The 19,080-nt window shown below is 57.6% G+C and overlaps 3 protein-coding genes across 11 annotated transcripts in view; 2 read left to right on the top strand and 1 right to left on the bottom strand.

The window, feature by feature from the left end:
- The first annotated feature begins 87 nt into the window (after window positions 1-87).
- Window positions 88-10,590, top strand: LOC308183482 (alpha-1,6-mannosyl-glycoprotein 4-beta-N-acetylglucosaminyltransferase-like). 4 transcript variants are annotated; one of them, XM_080569655.1, is made up of 5 exons: window positions 88-998; window positions 1,148-1,404; window positions 6,431-6,565; window positions 6,875-7,022; window positions 7,930-10,590. In XM_080569655.1, exons 3-5 carry the CDS (start codon window positions 6,455-6,457, stop codon window positions 9,072-9,074), a joined length of 1,404 nt encoding a protein of 467 aa, XP_080425781.1. In that variant the 5' UTR covers window positions 88-998; window positions 1,148-1,404; window positions 6,431-6,454; the 3' UTR covers window positions 9,075-10,590. The 4 variants fall into 4 exon arrangements, with proteins under 4 accessions (XP_080425781.1, XP_080425780.1, XP_080425779.1 ...); XM_080569654.1 differs by lacking the exon at window positions 1,148-1,404; XM_080569653.1 differs by lacking the exons at window positions 88-998; window positions 1,148-1,404 and adding an exon at window positions 1,414-2,995.
- On the bottom strand, window positions 10,534-17,598 carry TMEM9 (transmembrane protein 9). The gene is made up of 6 exons (XM_080569662.1): window positions 17,558-17,598; window positions 14,424-14,525; window positions 13,911-14,002; window positions 13,378-13,486; window positions 12,776-12,907; window positions 10,534-11,766 (listed from the first exon to the last, which is right to left on the bottom strand). The coding sequence occupies exons 2-6, from the start codon at window positions 14,514-14,516 to the stop codon at window positions 11,617-11,619; spliced, it is 576 nt and encodes a 191-aa protein (XP_080425788.1). The 5' UTR covers window positions 14,517-14,525; window positions 17,558-17,598; the 3' UTR covers window positions 10,534-11,616.
- Window positions 17,587-19,080, top strand: part of IGFN1 (immunoglobulin like and fibronectin type III domain containing 1) — a 60,883-nt gene continuing 59,389 nt past the window's right edge. For 4 of the 6 annotated variants that reach the window (XM_080569638.1, XM_080569642.1, XM_080569641.1 and 1 more), the window contains exon 1: window positions 17,587-18,805. The gene's annotated coding sequence lies outside the window, so the exon portion shown is untranslated. The remainder of the gene's footprint in view (window positions 18,806-19,080) is intronic. The other 2 variants (XM_080569640.1, XM_080569639.1) reach the window with 2 other exon arrangements.

Consider the following 19,080-nt stretch of genomic DNA (forward strand, 5'->3'; position numbering starts at 1 on the left):
GTGACCAGAAACAATTGACAAATGAGATGCATGGGGTTTTTTTTTTTTTACTGCCACATGATTGCATTCAAATGCAGTGTGATATTTCAGTGTCTGAAAGCAGTAAGCAAAGCAGCAATGATCAACAATAATGCTGATTCACAGTCCAACAGATGTTTGAGAACCAGCATACATGATCAAACAAAGGCGTTATTTCAAAGAGGATTTGTAAGGCAAAGGTCTTTCCTGAGTGTAAAGATATTCCAAGTTCTCACAGCGATGTTCCCCTTTGAAAAGAAGATCTAAACTTCTAAAACTTCTCAGAGGTACTTCTTCAGGTACTTTTCAGAGAAGATGGAGGGAGAGGAGATGCAGGGGATAAACTAACGTAACTTGAGCAGCTGTGGAGGACTTGAGTCTGTTTTTTGTCAGAGCAGTGGAGCAGTGTTGGCCTGTTGACACTGGAAAGCCCAGAAGCAGTCAGCGATTTAGTTCTTGACTAAACAAATTAATTGCCGTGAGAAAGAAGAAGCCCTGAAACTTTCTGCAGCTGCTGTGGCTCTGGGGTGCTTGTTAGAATGGTAGAATATCCCGAATTGGAAGGGACCCACAAGGATCATCGAGTCCAACTCCTAGCTCCACACAGGACCAAAAATCAGACCCTGTGTCTGAGAGCGTTGTCCAAACACTTTTTGAACTCCGGCAGGCTCAGTGCCATGACTGTCACCCTAGGGAGCCTGTTCCAGTGCCCGACTGCCCTCTTGATGAAGAACCTTTGCCTAACGTCCAGCCTGACCCTCCCCTGGTGCAGCTCTGTGCTGTTCCCTCGGCTCAAGGGTCACCGGAGAGGAAAGATCTTGTTTGAGGAGGGTGTGGGGTGCTGAGGCTGGGCCTGTGAGGAGCAGCCTGTCGTGTCCAGAGTGAATTGGGCAGGAAATTCAGTGGGTGAGCATCTTGCTGCTGACAGACGTGGGTCTCCTGGAGGAGTGGCAGCAGGCAGAGGAGGTGCTGGAGCGCGGGTGAGTAACGGCGGAGGTAGTAACCCCGTACTGAGTTCTGTTGTCCACCGGTGACTGAGCTTATCAGTCCTGTCTGACATCAGATCCTGCCTCAAGCAGGGGTAACAAAGCATTTCTTGTCTGTTGGCCGTGTATTCTGTTCGGTGAAGCTCCTGGAAAACAGAGGGTGACTGGAAGGAGAGGGAGTTCTTCATTTAATATGCAAATAACCCGCAGTCCCTGTGTAGCTGCCTGGCAGGAGTTTCTCGCATGTGCTTCTGCCACAATGTAAATCACCGCCAAGGACATCTACCCCGGTCTTGGATCTGTTAGAGCTCTGTGATGTTGACTTCAAACAAACGCATTTGGGAAAACTGCCTCAGTTTCCCTTGTCTCTGCTGCTGAACAAGTATGTTGGAACGGACAGGTGAGTTACAGTGCAAGAGAAGTGTTACAGCTGAGATAACAAAGCAGGTTCCCATGACAGTGGAGCTTGGTCTGCCCTGTAGTCGCCTTTGGCAAAGGGCGGCTTTTAAGCGCTGGGGCTGCTGCTGCGGGGGGATTTTCCATGTAAGCGTTGTGCAGTACGTGCATGTGAAGCGCCTGTGCGGAAGGAAGCTGATTCAGGACGGCGTGTGAGTATCAGAGTCGTCTTTGTGGTGGGGCTAGGGATCGCTGAACACAGCGACCAGCCCCTGGTAGTCATGCGGTGTAGTTCCTCTGCTAGAGAAACTCCTCCAGCAGGACGTGGTCCGGACCACAAATGGCTCTCGGCGCCGTAGCTCTCCCCGGGGCAGCTGGCCTTGTGGCTGGAAGGGGTGGCTGGGGGCACGGCAGGAGGGCAGGGTGCTTCCTGTGCCCAGCAGGCTTGTGGTTTGAGATTTGGATATGGAAATGTGGACGGAGAACCCTCACGGAAAGAGCTGCCCTGCGGTCTGTGGGGGGCGGTGAGGCGGCAGGGGTGCTGCGAGGCAGTGCTCTGCCTGCCCACGCATGGAACTGCAGGGCACGAAGCTCCCCTACCCGGGAAACCCTTGTGCGGCTTCCTCGGCGAGGCGAGGGGCTCCTGGCCAGACCTCAGCCCTGAGCACGGTGTTTTCCGGCCCTTGCCCCCCACACGCAGCCCTTGCAGGAACTCCGTGCTCTCACCAGGGTGGGACACGAGTGGGGCGAACTCCTTCCACTCGAGCTCAACGAAAGCCTCGTGCTCATCCCTCTGCCTCTCGTCTGGGTCACCAGCTGCAAGTGATGCTGTGACAAAACAGGTCCCTGCTGGGGCTCCGGGGAGAAGCTTGGGGTAAGGATAACATCCCCTGGTGGTCAGCATGGGCCTGTACTGCAATGTCTGGAGCCCCGATGCTCTCCTTGGTGCATGGGGCCCTGTTTTACCTCCGCTTTGTTCCGCTCGGGCTCCTCAATAATGAAGGGCTGTAAGCTGATCCGGCACGGCGCTCAGGTTTCCACACGGAGGAGGTCGGGGAGGCTCGGCCACCACCACAGCCTCGCCCTGCCCCTCGCCTTGCCAGGGTCGAGCATCAGGCTGGGTGCTGCGGGGTTGGTGGCCATCCCCTTGTGCCTGGCCTGGGTTTTCCTTGCCGCTGGTCTAGCTCTGTGCCCCTAGTAATTCAGTAGGCAAAAGCCCTACATGGAGCCCAGCCCCATGCTGGTTGTGCCCGGATGCTGTGGCCCCCTTCTGCAGCACCCCAAGCAGCCTTTGGGATTCCCCACCGAGTGCAAGGACAAGGATGGGGCCGGGCTGCGAGCGAGGGGACCTGGCACTGGGGCTGTGCCAGGTGCAAGCCCGGGGCTGGGTCCTGGGCCCCGCTTCCTCCCGCTGGGGCAGGAAGCACCAAGCCCCGGTTCCTTCCTGCGCTGGGCTCGGGGCCGTGACAAGAACGGCCCCGCCGCCTCCTTCAGTTTGCGGCTGAGCAGCAAATCGCTGCCGGCCCCGCTGCAGCTCCCCTGGGCCTTCCAGCACGGGAACGGCCCGGCTCTGAGAAGCCAGGGCCGGTCTGAAGGTAGGAGAGGTCCTGGCCAGCGAGGGGATGAGGGAAATGGGATTGTGCTTCGGATAAATGGAGCGGGAGAGAAGCAGGGCCACCGGCGCATCGCCGTGTCAGGGGGTTGGGACGCAGCTCTGGGCTGGGGGTGCTGCAGGTGATCAGCGCTGGGCACCATGGCCACGGGGGCTGCCGTGTGTCCTGCACGGCTCAGGGGCGATGTGGGGACGGACGGCGGGTTGGCGGGCGGAGGAGCTGGGCTCCTGCTGTCACAGCACAAGGAAAATGAGCAGGAGCAGCAAGGCGCGATGGCTCTGTCAAGGCACGGTGTGATTTCCCCGCGGCGGGACCCAAGCAGTGGATTCCCAAAGGAGTTTGGGGTGCGAGAGCCTTGGGGGGGCTGTTCCCACCTGTGGTTGTGGGGCTGATGATGGAGCGGGTGGCTGCACGGGCTACAAGTGCTGCTACCGTAGGATGCCTGGTCCCGGGGGAGGCTGGGGCTGCCCTGACCCCACAGCAGGGCTGGGGGCCCTTCACCCAGCCTGGCTGGTTCGCTGAGCTCTCGCTAGCACGAGGCTGAGGCCGCCCGCGGACGCTCCTCCTCTGCTGGAGGCAGGTGAGTGCTGGGGTGGGGCTTTGCAGAGCGAGAAACCAGATCCCGGCCAGAGAAGCTGCGGACGGCGAGCCCGCACCCACACCCCAGGTCCCCGCGCGCCCCGTAAGTCTGTGCCGTCCCTGTGGGATCGTCCGGAGCGGTGCTGGGGTGCGAGCCGTCGTCCTCGGGGCCGTGGGATGGGGCTGCACGGGAAAGGGGTTCCCGGGCACGAGGGCAGGGCGCTGGGGCTCCCCCGTGCTGTTGGCTGCAGAGGCCAGGTCGGACCTGGGTGTCCCCTTATCAAGCTGCCCTCGGGGACCCCTCTTGCTGCAGGGAGGTAGGAGACCTGCGTCGATCTAAAGCTTTGGCTCCAGGAGTTCTGGGGTGGAGAAACGTGTCTTTTCCCCTCCTTCCTCCCGCTGGGCTGACCTCTGAGCAGGGAGCCCCGTGGAGCACAGGGCAGGGCCCTCGGCTGGTTCCCAGGACCAGCAGCGCCCCGTCCCACGCAGCCCCGAGCAGCTGGGGTTTGCCCTCGCGGGGCTCGGTGCTGCCCCGGTTTGTCACTTCCTCCGCTCGTGTGAGCAGCGGTTCCTGGCGCTGGGTTAAACCCTGCCCGAATCTGCCCTGGGGACCCCGCCAGGCAGCGGCAAGGGGCGCGCTGAGCCCTGCCTCGGGCACCCGGCCCTCACCCCGCCGGGCGACGCAGCCCTTTGCCCTGCCTCAGTTTCCCCAGTGCCGCGGGGCAGCTGCAAGCCCCGGCTGCTGCCATTCCCTGCAAGCAGCCCGACCTCTCCCAGTGCCGCAGCCGGGAGCATCCGGCCTCTGCTCGCAGCCTTTGTGGAGCGAGGCCGCGCGTTTCCTCCTCCTTCTTCCTCTCCGCTGAGGGACGGAGTCAAGGCCGCTGCTGTCGTGGAGCCCGCTTGGCCGCGAGTCTCCTGACAAAGCGGAGGAGCCACGACGTGCCCGTGGCACCGTGGTGTTGTCCCTGCTTGTGCTGATCTCACCGGGCTGCTGGAGGAAAAAACGAGAAGTGAAATCAGGGAGCTAAAAATCATTTATTCGTTGCCTTCTGTCCTTGGCTAAGCCTGCAGAGCGGGGCGATGCCGGCGGCTCCAGGAGTGTGTGACCAGGGGGAACCAACCGCAGGGACCCGTTCCCTGTGGGCTCCCCTCTCCCTGGTCCCCACCAAACCAAGCCGTGCTCGGGAGGCTCTGGGGCTGCCCGGCAGCGCCGTGTTTTCCACCCAGGACCCGCCGCTGGCAGCCAGAAACCCCTTTGGCCTCACAGAGCATCAACGGGAGCAGCCCCATGCAGGGTCGGGTGCCGAGCGTCGGCGTTCCCAGCTCATCCCCTGGCTTCGGTGCTGAGCTTCCAAATCCCGCAGGGGAAGGAGAAGCCCAGGGGGCATGGGGAAGAGCTGGCTGCAGGGCTGGCCCAGGGCAGGGAGCACCCCAAATCCCACTGTGCTGCACCCTGGGCCTTGGAAGAGGTTTCAAAGAGCTCTGAGAGCTTTGAAGAACCGGCGATAATCAGAGCGCAGCCATCGCGGCGTCTCCTTTGTCCCCTTCCCTGAGACCCGCTGGGTTCCAGGCAGGTGAAGCAGCTCCTCTGCTCCCCTTGGCCGGGACGGGGCTCGTTAACGCTGCGGTCAGCCAGCCCTACAGGGGGGGAGCCGAAAGGGGTGAGAAAACGAGGCTGACCCCAATAACGTGACGCCTCAGCTGATCCCAGCTGCGTCAGCTCGAAGGCCGAGCTCCCAAGGGCCCGGCCGAGGAGCCTGGGGGGCGAGCACCCTTCGGAGGCTCCGCTTGGCACGAAACCTTGAAGCAAGGAAGAGGCCGAGGGGGAAAAAAAACGGGAAGAGGCTGAGCTTCCACAGCCCAGCGGGAGCAGCCGCGGTCCCCCCCCAGGAAGCAGGGCGGGTTCGGGGAGCAGCTCGGTGTGTTGTAATTGCTTATCTCTGAGTAAGGAGCGGTGTTCCCAGGTGAGGTCGGCAAGGACTGGCTGCTGCGGCGGGGGGGCCGTGCTGTGCGCTGACCCATTAGGACGTTAACACCCCCCACCAAAGGATTTTGGGGGCCGAAACCATTTTTTTTTCCCCTCCAAATAATCGGGGCCCAGCACCTGCTCCAGGGCAGGGCTGCGGGAACAAAAGTCCTGCGCCAGCTGCTGCGGTCTGGGGAGCGTGGGCGTGCTGGGAGCATCCCCGGCAGGGCTGGGCGAAGCGCCCTGTCCCCCTGCTTCAGAGGCGATCCGTTTCCCCGTCCACGCTTTGAGCAAGGCTTCGACTTCCCCCGGGAGCTGATGCAGTTTTAGAGAAGTCCTGGGTGAAGCCCGGCAGCTCCCGGCTTTTTCCTGTGCTGCCTGGGAGGGCTTTTCCTCCGCGGGTCTGTGTTGAAAGGCGCTTTCACCCAGACAAGCGGGCGCACTGTGAGCGCTTTGGATGCGCACGCTGCGTCTGCCCCGCAGGGCTGGGCGCTCGCCTGCTCTCCGGTTTCCCCTTTTCCAGGGCAGCCCCGGTCGCATTTATAATGGAAAAAAACCAGATAAACACAGGAGCCTTTTAGTCTCTGCCACGCCTCTGCTGCGAGGGAAAATATCTTAAGGGCAATGTTGGCTCCTTGAAGGTGACTTTCCCCCCCCCCGGGGACAGCTTTCTTGTCATTCCGAGCAAGGGACGTGGCTGGGCAGGGGTGAGCGTGGCTGCTGGCAGCTGCCTGGGATCGGCGGTGGTGGCACGGGTCGGAGGGGCAGGAGCAGGGGCTGGGGGCATTGCCTTGTCCCTGCGGTGCTGGACGGGCAGGAGGGTGCCTCCCCTCGGGTCGCGCCATGCTCTGATCTGCCTCTTCCTCCCGCAGGCCTCAGCGGGCTGGCCCGGTGCTATGAGATGCTCCCCGAAGCGCTCCCTCACGGCTGCGCTCGCAGCCTTCGTCGTCCTCCTCCTCTTCCTCCTCCTGCACAGGGACGGCTGGCAGGAGCAGGAGCCCCCCGAGGTGAGTCCTGCACCGGTGCCGCCCCCCTGGAGGGGGCACTGGGCTGTCCTCCAGTGCACAGCCCCTGCCTCCCTGCCCCGTACAGATCCTCGTGGCAGGTTCTGCTCCCTCCCTTGTCCCGTGTCAGCCCCAGCCCCCAGCTCTGCCTTCTGCCCTCCCTGGTGTTGCTCTGTGTGCTTGGGGCTCCCCCAGAGGAGGATTTGGGAGGGCGGATGGGGGCTCTCCCTTGCCCTTTGCTCCCCCCACCTCGCGTGCACGCGTCCGTCAGCACCCTGGGCTCTGAGCTGGCCGCCTGCGGCTCCCATCCAGGTGGAGTTTACGGGCCTACCCCCAGACAGTGCCCTGCAGATGCTGAAGCCAGAAGGGGCCCTGCACATCCTCCAGGACCTGGACAACTTCTCTGCACCCCACAACGTCTCCTACCACCTCCTTGCTGGCTCTCTGTCGCCCCGCAAAAGTGAGTGGCTCTGGGACCCCGGGTTGGGCAGGGCTCTGGCTTTGCGGATCTCTCCCAGCAGGAGGTGGAGCTGGTGGGGCTGGGTGACTGGGGCAGCCCCCAGGTGGGAGATGCGCATCAAGCTCTCGGACAGGTACACAAAAAGCAAATCATGTGCCCTGGGAAGGAGCTTAGGGCAGCCCCGTGCACATTCATGCCAAAACCAGTGACCCAACATGGAATCACAGAACGGTTTGGGTTGGAAGGGACCTTAAAGATCAGCTAATTCCACCCCCTGCCACGGGTGGGGACACCTCCCACTGGATCAGGTGGGCAAAGCCCCATCCAACTTGGCCTTGAACACCTCCAAGCACGAGGTGTCCGCGATTTCTCTGGGCAGACGCATGCACTGTGCTGTACAGACCAGGAATGAGAGAAGTTGCGGCAAATCTGAACAAAAACCACAACTTGTCATTGGGAAAGGCACAAAATTGCCTCATCGCAGTGTGGTTGCATCTTCATGAGGTTCAGAATGGGGTAGAGACGTTGCTCCCAGGACACGTAGCTGTACCATGAAGCTATCCCAGCCCCGCAGACTGTATCTGCACTTCCTTCCCCATGTTTTGGGTTTTTAAGGTGTGATTTTTTTTTTTTTTTCCTAAATCTTTCCTCTTTGGTGGAGCCCCTGACTTCTCATCCTGTCCTCTCCCTGCCCGTTGGTACAGTTTTTGGTATCTCCTGAGGTGCTGGTGGCTTCAACTCGAAGAAGGACCCTGAAGGCCTTGGACATGAGGCCATAAATAGGACTAACTGTGTGGGTTGGCTGTGTGGAGAGCTTTTTGGAGCCCCCTTCTTGTCGGAAAAATCTCCCTGTGGTGCATCCTGGGTCTCCCCCTCAGCCTGCTGATGCCTTTCCTTTGCCTTGCAGAGTTCTTGGCGGTGGGGCTGGCGTCGGTGCGGCGGCCACGCGGCTACTACCTCCCGGCCACGCTCATGTCCCTCTTCAAGCAGTCAACAAAGGAGGAGCTGCAGGAGATGGTGGTGGTGGTGCACCTGGCTGACAAGGACCCTGGCTGGAATGCCCGGGTGGCCGCCGACATCACCCGCAAGTTTGCTCACCACATCCTCCTGGGCCGGCTCCTGCTGATCCACGCTCCCCAGGAGTTTTACCCCACCCTGGAGGGCCTCAAGAGAAACTACAACGACCCGGAGGAGCGGGTGAAGTTCAGGTCGAAGCAGAATGTGGATTACGCCTTCCTTCTGGCCTTCGCCGCCAACCTGTCCTCCTACTACTTGATGATTGAGGATGACGTGTGGTCTGCCAAGTCCTTCTTCACGGCCATCCGCAAGGCGGTGGCCTCCCAGGAAGGCACGAACTGGGCCACCCTCGAGTTCTCCAAGCTGGGCTACATCGGTAAGCTCTACCGCTCCAGTGACCTTCCTCGCCTGGCTCGCTTCCTCCTCCTCTTCTACCAGGAGATGCCCTGTGACTGGCTGCTGGTCCATTTCCGCCTCCTGCTCACCCAGAAGGACGTCATCCGCTTCAAGCCCTCCCTCTTCCAGCACATGGGCCTCTACTCCTCCTTCCAGGGCACCGTCAACCGGCTGGAGGACGACGAGTTCGAGGCCGATGCCATGGACCTCCCAGACAACCCGCCCGCAGCCTTGTTCACCAGCATGGCCGTCTTTGAGAACTACGAGCCCCTCAAGGCTTACAGCGCAGCAGGGGGTTACTTTTGGGGGAAAAGCCCGGGAGACGGCAGCGTCTTCTGCATCGTCTTCCACCAGCCGGCCCGCATCACCCGTGTGCGGGTGCGAACGGGCTCCAGTGAGCGCCAGGGGGACTTCTTGCGCGCAGGGGTGCTGGAGCTGGGCCGGGGGCGACGGGCCGACGGCCGGGACTGCTCTGCCTACATCACCGTGGGCACCTTCGAGAAGGGGCTCTTTGAGCGGCGGGGGCTGGAGAAGGGAGTGCCCAGCCCCGTGGAGTGCGTGCGGATCCGGGTAACCAAGGGCCAGAGCGAGTGGCTCATCATCCAGAGCATCGACATCTGGACCGCGGCGGACACCTGACCGCGGGGCGCTGAGGCGATCGGATTTTGCGCTACGAGGAGCTTTATTTTTCTCAGCCCCTTTTCGGATGGGGAATTAAATTATTCAGTCCTGCCGGTCCTGCCTGCTGTCTCCAGAGGGATGGCAGGGCAGAGAAGAGGTGGATGGGGTCTGCCCGGGGACCACCGTGCTGGCCTGGGGGATGCTGCAGCAGGCAGTGCCCAGCCCCGGGTGGTTGGGTTCTGCTGTGGGGCTGCAGCCCCTATTTGTAGGGGGAGAGTGATCCACGTCTAGATCTGCGTGGTCTCCGTGCCCAGACAGAGGTACCAGCTTCCCCGCTTAGAGCAGGGCCCTGCTTCCTTTGCCGCCTGGTGTCCTTCGTGGCACCTCCTTTTCCGTGGCCCCCCCCCCCAACCCAAACTTCCCCCCCGGGATCCCAGAGCCCTCTAACGCTGTATGGGGCCTGGGTGCCCGCAGGGCAGGCAGAGCGGTGCTGTGTGAGGGACACGGTGGCCGCAGGGCTTCCCTGGGTGGGAAGTAGGAAGCGTTTCCTCCTGGGCAGGATGGTGCAAGGGACAGGGCTAATCAGCTAATTAATCAACCAAGAGACTACTTAGCCAGGCAGCGGCATTTTTTGCAGCCTCTCTATATCACACCGTCCCCGTCTCAGCTGTCTAACCCACCGCTTCCTGATTTCCAACCTGCAGCTGTTTTCCTCTTATCCCGTTTCCAAGCTGTTCCAAGGCCGGAGGGCAAGGGAAGGTGTGGGGGTGCTGCTGCCCCCCGAACCCCAGGAGCAGGGACCCGGGAGTCTGGGTGCTGGCAGCAGGACCCCTGCCACTGGGGATCGCTGATCTGTGCTGCCTCGGAGGGGCACCGGCCACCAGATGGACCCATCGGACCGGCGCAGTCCTTGCACGCCACCCAGGGCAGCTCCCACCTCTCAGCTTGTGCTCGGGCCCCTCAGGCAGCTCTTCCCTCTCCCCGCAGCGCAGCTGCCAGGGACAACGCGCTGTGTCCGTGAGGGATTCACCCCCAGAGGGAAGGACAGGGGGAAAAAGGTAACAGAAAATCTGACCTCAGTATAATCCGAAGCCCTGCGTACGTTTTAGGCGAGCATGGTGCTAAAGGGTAGCTGGGGTACACGTAGGCTGCTGGAGCAGAGCCCCCAGAAAGCTCCTGTTGGGATTTGTCTGGCTGGATCAAAAGCTGCTGGCCCTAGTGTGCAGGGCGATGACCAGCACCTCTCCCAGTTAGGTTTTTAGCAGCAATTGCTCAGTTTTCAGTGAACATGGAGGAAACGTAAACTGCTCGAGAGCCCGGCTGCAAGCACAGCCCGGCGCGAATCAGTTCCAGGAGCCGCTCGAGCCCAGCCCAGCCCTCCCACACCACAAAGCAGCCGAGTGCTGTAACCGCAGCCTCGAGGTCCTGCATCAGCGGGGCTGCTGTAGCTTCTCCCTGAAAAAAGCCAGCAATGGAATAGGTCTTTTTCCGCGTTTAATGTAGAGATGCTACATGATAAACTTCAGCACCTTCCTGACGTTGTACATGTTCTCACTGGGATACACGCTGCAGAATCACCTCATTTTCCTCCTCCAGCAGCAGTACTCAGAGGTCTCTGAGAATTTTGAGGAGCACACGTGTGACCTGGCCAGGGGCACGAGACCCAGGCAGGCAGAGCTCCAGTAAAGCCTTTGCCCCGGTTCTCTTGGACACAAATGCCCCTGATGCGCTGTGTGAGTACCAAGGATTACAAATGTGGGTCCAATCAAAAAACTTTCTCCCCAGTGTATTTTTATCCACTGCTAAAGGAGGAAAACAAAGATAAATCGGCATTTTTACCTGGTGGTCTTTTACTTGTTAATGTACTAATCAGTTTTTTTTCTGCACAGAAACAAGCTGCAATCTCAGTTATGCTGGTGTAAGCCTGGAGAAACTCCACTGAACAGAGTGGAAATCCACTCAGGTTACACCAGAGTAAGTGCAAGCAGCAGCTGAGGACTGGCAGGGACCCCCTCCTCGTCCTCCCAGCGCAACACACGCGTCTCAGCACCACAACACCCAACTATCAGCAGTGCAAACTAGAGAGGGAGGTGGCTTCTTTATCCTGGAGCAGCACCGCGTAATTTCTTCCACATAAATGATCCCATTAGTATCCCAGGAACACTAAGCCAGCTCCCAGCACTCCACAAGACCCCTGGTCTCTAACGCGGGGTGTGGGCTGATGGAGGCTGTGGCTGGAGCTGCAGCCCCCGCACAGGCCAGCGCGTGAAGCGGAGCGGCAGCGCTGCGCACGGCCGTTTTCATGCAGCCACGGGCCAGCAGGCAGCGCAGGTCTCAGCTGAGCTAAGGTTAAGGAGCCTCTGGGGCTCCTTATGTAAAGGGCAAGGGGACAAAACCAGGGACAAGCACTTTGGCCTGCTCGTCTCTAAAAAGAGGGTAAATCGGAGAGGGTTAGAGCTCTCAGTCCAGCACCGCGGCTGTCCTGAAGGGTGGCTCGCTGTCCATCTCTACCAGCTGAGCTGCCCCGCCTCTCAGGAAGTGGTGCCGCACAGCTGCTCCTCTAGCTCAGCATCTTGTGGCGGTCGAAAACCGTCTTCCTCTGCTCCTGCACCTGGCGCTTCCAGCGCTGCTGGGCTCCCTCCACCCTCTCCAGCACCGTGTTGGCTCTGGCCCCGGATGGGGTGGGGGCTGCGGCCAAGGAGCGAGTGTCCTACAATGGAAAGAAATGGTGAAAAAGGTCAAAGCAAGGCAAGCCCCAGGCAAATGCAAGTGGCAGCTTGGCTCTGGGAGAAATTTCTATCAAAAAGCAATCTGGGGCTTGAGTTGTCCTGATGAAGAACTTAATTTTCAGAGTTCCTCAATGCCAGCCCTCCAGCTGGAAAGCTGGCTCCCACAGCAGTCCCCCAAGAAAAGTCCTCAGGAGAGAACTGCCCCAAGCCTAAACCTCTGCTGGGAATCCACTGCCAGGGCCTGCAGGGAGCCACGCTGCAAAAGCTGTCACCCCTCTGAAACGGGGACAATACTTGCTGTTGTGCTTGGCGTGCTAGCTTGCGCAGTAGCTGCTGATGTGTTTCTCAGTTTGTTCTGTGGGACTCGTGTCCAGCCCTGCTGTTCAGGCTGCTCCAAACATCCATGTTTAAGCTGCAGCAATGTCAGAAGGCCCCCTGGATAAGCATCCATCGTGGCACAAAAACACCAAGGCAATCCTAAAACCTGTCCCAAGGAGTTTACAGTCCAGAGTGCTGGAGTAAGATAAAGCTCCCCAGATATCAGGCATCTACAGCATACACCTAGATCTAAATATGAATTATTCCTTTGGAGCAGCGGAGCAAAAGCATACTTTTAGGATACAATTTATCTTCTCCTGCAGGACCTCCTTTTTTTCAGCAGGGGAAGGCAATGGATAAACTGTGCACTTCAGAGCAGCTACTCCTCACATCAGAGTAGCAAACAACTTGACCAGATAGTTTATACTTTGTTATGAGTATAAACACGACAGCCTGATCCAGTGTTTTTTTCACAGACTGGGAGAGCAGAGCATCTTCAAACACTGCAGCTTCCTTCAAACAGTGACTGAGCTCATTGCAGCTGCTAGGGCTGATCCCACACGGGACCAGGGGGAGCAAGCATGAGGTCAGGCTGTCTCCCTGCCTGCCGTTCTCTTCTTCCATCCCACCACCCCGTCTCCACCATGAGTGCAGCCACCAGCACAGCCTCACCTCATTCTCCTCCTCGTTGTGCAGGGGCTGGGTGTAAGCATCTGGCTTCCGGATCAGAGGGTCCACCAGCACAAGGAAAGCCATGTACAGCAGCAGCGCCCCAACCACGGACAAGTAAATGATGATGATCACCTGCAGTTAAGGACAGCGCAGTGAAAAGGGATCAGCAGTACAGATAAGAAGCACCACAGAGGCCAGGAACCTCCCTTCACAGCTACCTCTGATGTCTGATCTCTTCCCTCATTCTCGCTTTGCTCACTAGAAAGTCCCGCGTGCTTCTTGCAGGAAGGGTGACAATCCAGAAACTTACAACCCATGCTGATCTCCCAGCGTTGCATCAATTACACGCACGCTGCACGTGAAAGGAGACCAACAGGATGGGCACCCAGTCAGAGCTGTGCTGGCACATCCTCACAAGGAGACTGGGCTCCCATTTGCCTCCTCCTTACTGCCAGGAGCATTCCTGACTCAGACACGGTGCCCCTGGTGCTACCACGGTGTGTCAGCTGTGACAGCTTTGTTGTCCCTTGCTGGGCTCCCCTCCAGCACCCACCCGGCTGTGCCCGGGATGGCATGGTGTCACAGGGAGCAGACGCAGTTACCTTGATGGTGGTGGTGCTGCGCTCCTCGTACTTGCATTCACACAGCAGGCAGTACGCCTCCACATCGTTCCCGGGCACTGGCATGGGCTCCACAACATGTAGGCAGTTGCTGCAACACAAGGAAGCCGAAACCAGCAACAGGACAAGGTGAAACCAGTGCTCTGCGGAAGGATACTGGGGTCACTTTGTCCCAGCTTTCCCATCTGGCTGATAACGCTGACTGGAGTTCCCTCACAGCTCAGCTAGTCCAAGGTTCCTGGGACGGATTGCCACAGCACCTTCTGCAGGGCTGAAGTCCAGGTGAAAGGGACATGAGGGTATAGCCTCCATCTGCTGAGAGGCATGGCCTAAGAAATCATGCCTCCCACATTCCTGAATCTCTGTTCAAAACATGCCCCTCGCCTGGGCTGAGCGTCACCTACTGAAACAGCTTCCTCCACAAACGCACAGGCAGCAAATTTCTCCCTCAGCACTGGCTGGAAACTCCAGAGTGTTTCACGGAACAACCCCTCAGGCTTCAACATGCAACTCACCAGTCCTTCTGCGACACGTTCTTGTTGTAGATGTGCCCACTGATGTTCCGGTACGGGGGACAGATGCACTTGCAGCGGATGTCCTCCGAGCTCTGCAGAAGCACGAGGAGACAGCATTAGTGAGTGAACATATGGGAACAGTTCTGGGCTGCGGGAAGAGACGGAACATTCTCTAAGAGAGATGACTTCATGCCACATCCCTTACTTCTGCTCTGCTTCTTTCGCATCAGTAACTTTGAAATCTTAAAACGTCTTGAGCACCCCTGCTCCCGAGACCAGGTGGTCTTCAAACAAATTTTCAAAAGGAAAAATTCCATAACATGATATAAAGCAGGGCAGAGGCCACCGTAATATCTAAAGCTGTGAATGGACACGACAAATACATACATAGGCACTGACCTGTTACAGCACTTCTTACCTTTGCAAATTTTCATAAAAAAAACAGTTGTTTCTCTTCCACTTTTGTGCCCGTTGTACTACACTCAGTGCTTATGTCAGAAGCTGTTCACTCACCTTGCTGGCTTGCGCTGGAGGAGAAGGGACGCAGCTCAGGAGTGCGATCAGCAGCACGGAGCTTGCACATTTCCAGGTGCACTGGGCAAACATTGTGGAAACCTGAGGAAATAACAATTCACATCCAGGATAAGGGATCTTGGCATTCAATGCAGCCAGAATGAGTTAGTTTGAGCCTTCTCTTTTCACCCACTTCACTCTGTTTTAACCAGGAAGTAGAAGTTTATCTTTGTATCTAAAGAGCTTCCACCACCTATTGCCATGCACCCAAACTACCTTCTGCAACAAAATATTGCTGAATTCCTGACAATTTCACCCCCACAACTGCACATAACCTCCTGTATCACCCACAGACCAAGGGTAAGCTAAAGAACTGCACTGGGGCCTCACTGCTGAACTGCCCAATAAGTGTAAATCATTCACCTTCCGATGCCAACGTTTTGCCTCTGCATGGGTTAACGTATTTTCCTCTCTTGCAAGCCATGCCAGAAGTTCCTTTACCTCAGGGAAGTAAAGTCCTATTTTATTTTTGTTTGGAATTATTTCAAGTTGTTAAGTCACGCTACAAAGGCATAGATAACGTTTTTCTAGAGGTGTGTGTTTGCACAAATCCAGAGGAGCGTGAGTTCATTGCTGCAAAAAGCAAAGTTAGCCTCTGAGGGATGCCAAGGCTGGCATTCACATTTGCAACACCGGCGTGCCTGGAGGCGAGAGGCGCTGCAGGCCTCGTGGTATCACCTTGGGGAGGGCTCTGAAAAGCCACTTCAGCAGTTTTCATCAGGGAAGGTAACTTACACGTCCATTAATCAGCTCCATTTGGCACACGTTAATCCCACACCTAACTCCACATACTTATATTTTGTGAGCTAACACAACGGACACAAGTCCATTATTAGTATTTTCATCTCTGTAGTATTGCATCACCGTTTGCTTTATCTTATTCCAATACTCTAAAAATTAAGGTACCTAGTTCCCATTAGATTTTACGGATTATGAACACCAAGTTCCTCTCGTCTTTATCTAAACAAAACACCAGCCACTAACAAGCTGATCTGCCAAAAGCCATCAAAACACATTCCAATCTTGTGAGTTTATCACAGGATTTGTTAACCCTTTGCAATCCACTTAGCGTAAACCTCCTCAAACCACGGCCCTTTGGAGACATCCCATTTTTAAGCTCTTCATCAAAAACACCGGCTGAGGTACGACTGCCTTGGGTTGCAGTTTACATTCCCCGTTGTACTCCCGTGTTTTTGAACTGCTACCCATTTGGATTTGTAACGCAACAATGGAGCCTGCTCATTTAAGTTCACATCATCGGAACAACCCCAAACCGTTATTTTTAATACAAGCAGGGGAAAACATGTGATTTATTACACGATGTTTACCAGGAACAAAATAAAAACTTGGAAGGAAGCCTAGACACCGAGTCTAGCCATCATGAACTGTAAAGCACTGGGGACAAGTCACACATGGTTATTCCCCAGACTGATGGAACACGTTCAAAGGGGCACAGGCACACCTGCCATAAAGGTGTATGCGTAAAAAAGCGGGCAAGGAGGGCAGGCAGCTGGGATGGCTGAGCAAGGACCTCCTGGTCAGACTGCGGTGCAAGAAGGAAACGCACAGGCAGTGGATAAGGAGTTGGCTTGAAGGTCGCACCCAGAGCGGTGGTCAATGGTTCTACAGCCAGGTGGAGGCCAGTGATGAGCGATGTCCTGAGGGGTCTGTCCTGGGATTGGTACTGTTTAGTATCTTTATCAGTGACATGGTGGGATCGAGCACACCCTCAGCAAGTTTGCAGATGACACCAAGCTGAGCGGTGCAGTCCATACACCAGAAGGAAGGGATGCCATCCAAAGGGACCTGGGCAGGCTGGAGAAGTGGGCCCACGTGAACCTAATGAGGTTCAACAAGTCCAGGTGTGAGGTGCTACACCTGGGCTGGAGCAATCCTGGACATGAGGACAGGCTGGGAGAAGAACTCACTGAGAGCAGCCCTGGGGAGAAGGACTTGGGGTTCTGGTGGGCAAAAAGCTCGACATGAGCCAGCAGTGAGCTTGCAGCCCAGAAGACCAACACAATCCTGGGCTGCATCACCAGAGGAGCAGGGGAGGGAGGGGATGGTCCCCCTCTGCTCTGCCCTGGTGAGGCCCCACTTTTAGCCCTGCATCCATGTCTGGGGCCCCCAGCACAAGAAGGATGTGGGGGTTAGAACGGGTCCAGAGGAGGGCCACAAAGATGATCAAGGGTAGGAGCACCTCTCTTACACAGAAAGGCTGAGAGAGCTGGGGCTGTTCAGCCTACAGAAAAGAAGGCTCCGGGGTGACCTCACTGCAACATTTCGGTACTTGAAGGGGACTTATAAAAAAAAATAAAAAAGAGAGCAACTCAATCTGATAATGACAGGATGAGGGGGAATGGTTTTAAACTAAAAGAGGGGAGATTTCAGTTAGAGGTTAGGAGGAAACTCTTCACACAGGGTGGTGAGGCACGGGCACAGGTTGCCCAGAGGGGCTGTGGATGCCCCATCCCTGCAGGTGTTCAGCACCAGGTTGGACGAGGCCCTGGGCAGCCTGATCTAGTGGGTGGCATCCCTGCCCACGGCAGGGGGCTGGAACCGGATGACCTGAGGTTCCTTCCAACCCAACCCATCCTACGACTCTACAAAACATCTTGTTTTCCGCTCCCCTGTGTTCCCAGTGCCACAAGCACCCAAGCCCAGACCAACACCCCACAGCGACGCCAACAGCGGTGGGGAAGAGGGATGCAGCTGAAGGCTGTGATGGTGATTGAGCAGCGCAGCAGCTCCTCACCACCACCACCACCACCACCACATCTCCTCACCACCACATCTCCTCACCACCACCACGACCTCCCCCCCCTCACCAGAGCCCCTCAGACCCGACCCCACCCCGTCCCGCCCAGCTCCCCGCGCCCGGGGCTCCCCTCAGCTCCCTGCCCCGGCCGCTCGGCCCCGGCTGCGGGTCCCCACCGCCGCTAAAGGGGGCGAGCGGCCGCGGGGCTCCCGGACGTGGCAGCCCCGGCGGGGCCCCTCACGGGGCCGGGGCCGGGACGGGCCCAGCCTCCCCCCCCTCAGCCGCCCCCCCCCCCGGTGCCGCCGCCGGCCCCTACCTGGCGCACGACGCCGGCGTCCCCCGCCCTCGAAAGCCCCGCCCCCGTCCCCGTCCGTGCGCGCCCATTGGTTGCAGCGTGACGGGCAGCCCGCGCGGCCAGTCAGAAAGCAGGCCGGCCCGCCGGGGCCTGAGGGGGGATCAGCCGCTCTGCCGCCGGGCCCTCAGAGCCGGGGGGAGCGGGGCTGGGTGAGGGGGTGTGGGGCGTTCTCTGCACGTTTTCTGCCTTTGCTCTATTCACACCAAAATGTTGCTCAGAAATGTGAAAAGCTGGGCCGTAGCAGGGCCCTAGCATCTGGATTTGACCGCTGTAGCGGTGTAAGTTACGTTTAGGGTCCTCGAGGTCTGCAGTCCCACAGCCCAGTGAATTGGGTTTAATCCCGATTAAACCTCCTGCGTTTAAACCGCAGACCTGTTTTTGCGCCTTCGTTATGCTAAGGAGGATGTTCCTCGTTCCCAAAGACCACAGGGCCTTGTGGTTGTTCAAAGGGGGTGTTTCAGAGACCTGGCTGCCGGGGGCTCTTGGTTGTGCCCCCTTTTCTGTGGCAAACCGAGCTTGGGGTTTGCAAATAACTTGGGCTTTGGTGCTGCGTGGGGCTTACGGGTGGCTTTGCCCAGCCCTGAAAATATCCCACTATTCACCCAGGTATGGGAATTACTGATCTAAAAGCATATTTTCACCCCATGGCTATAATGTGCAAGATGCTGCCCTTGGCATGGCCGCGTTCCCTGCACACATTATACGATCATGGCCTGTGTCAGCTGGACTGATCCAAGTAAATACCCCATGAGAATAAGCCTGGGTATTAGATGCACAAGGTACTTCTAATTCTTTCCCCTACTCCAGTGCTGCCAAACGGAAGAATCCCTGTGGTGCTAACTCAGTGCTCCCGCTTCTGAGCAGAACCTTAGGCCTGGCTGCAGGATGCTGCCAGCGTTGTGAAATGTTTGAGTTTTTACAGGCTTAAAGGCCAGATGACCACAGGGCTTTCATGTTACTGACTTTCCCAGCGAAATTGATAAGGACGTATTTTTATCTTCGGACATCTCTGTTTTCACAGCAATCTACTCTTTGTTCTTCTGCAGCATAAAGATATGTATCAGTGCTTCTCGTGGGGCTGGAGTAAGCTGGACAGACACTTGAAGAAAGCAGCGTAACCTCGTGGCAAGATGCTGAGCAGTCCTGCTGGAGAAAGTAAAGAAATGACCCAGGCAGCTGAGACACCGAATGCAGGGACCAGTTTTTCAGGTGAGTGCCTGTGTACCTCCTGCTAGGGAGTGCCTCAAAGATGGGCCCACCAAACACAAGATGAGTTTGAAAGTTACATTTATTTCAGTTTCAGGTCCCTTGTTCAGGAGGCTGGTTTCCTCTGTGTGCCTGGGCTTGTATTCCGTGGTGCAAGGGAGATGTTTCCTTTGTAGTGACAGAAGGGTTCTCAAACACATGCATCCAGGAGACTCTTTCCTGTTCCTTTCCTTGCTGACTTTCCTCCTGCAGCCTTCTTGTCTGTCTCAGGGAGCTCA

This window comes from Anser brachyrhynchus, assembly GCF_964034855.1.
Source record: "Anser brachyrhynchus genome assembly, chromosome: 27".
NCBI lineage: Eukaryota > Metazoa > Chordata > Aves > Anseriformes > Anatidae > Anser > Anser brachyrhynchus.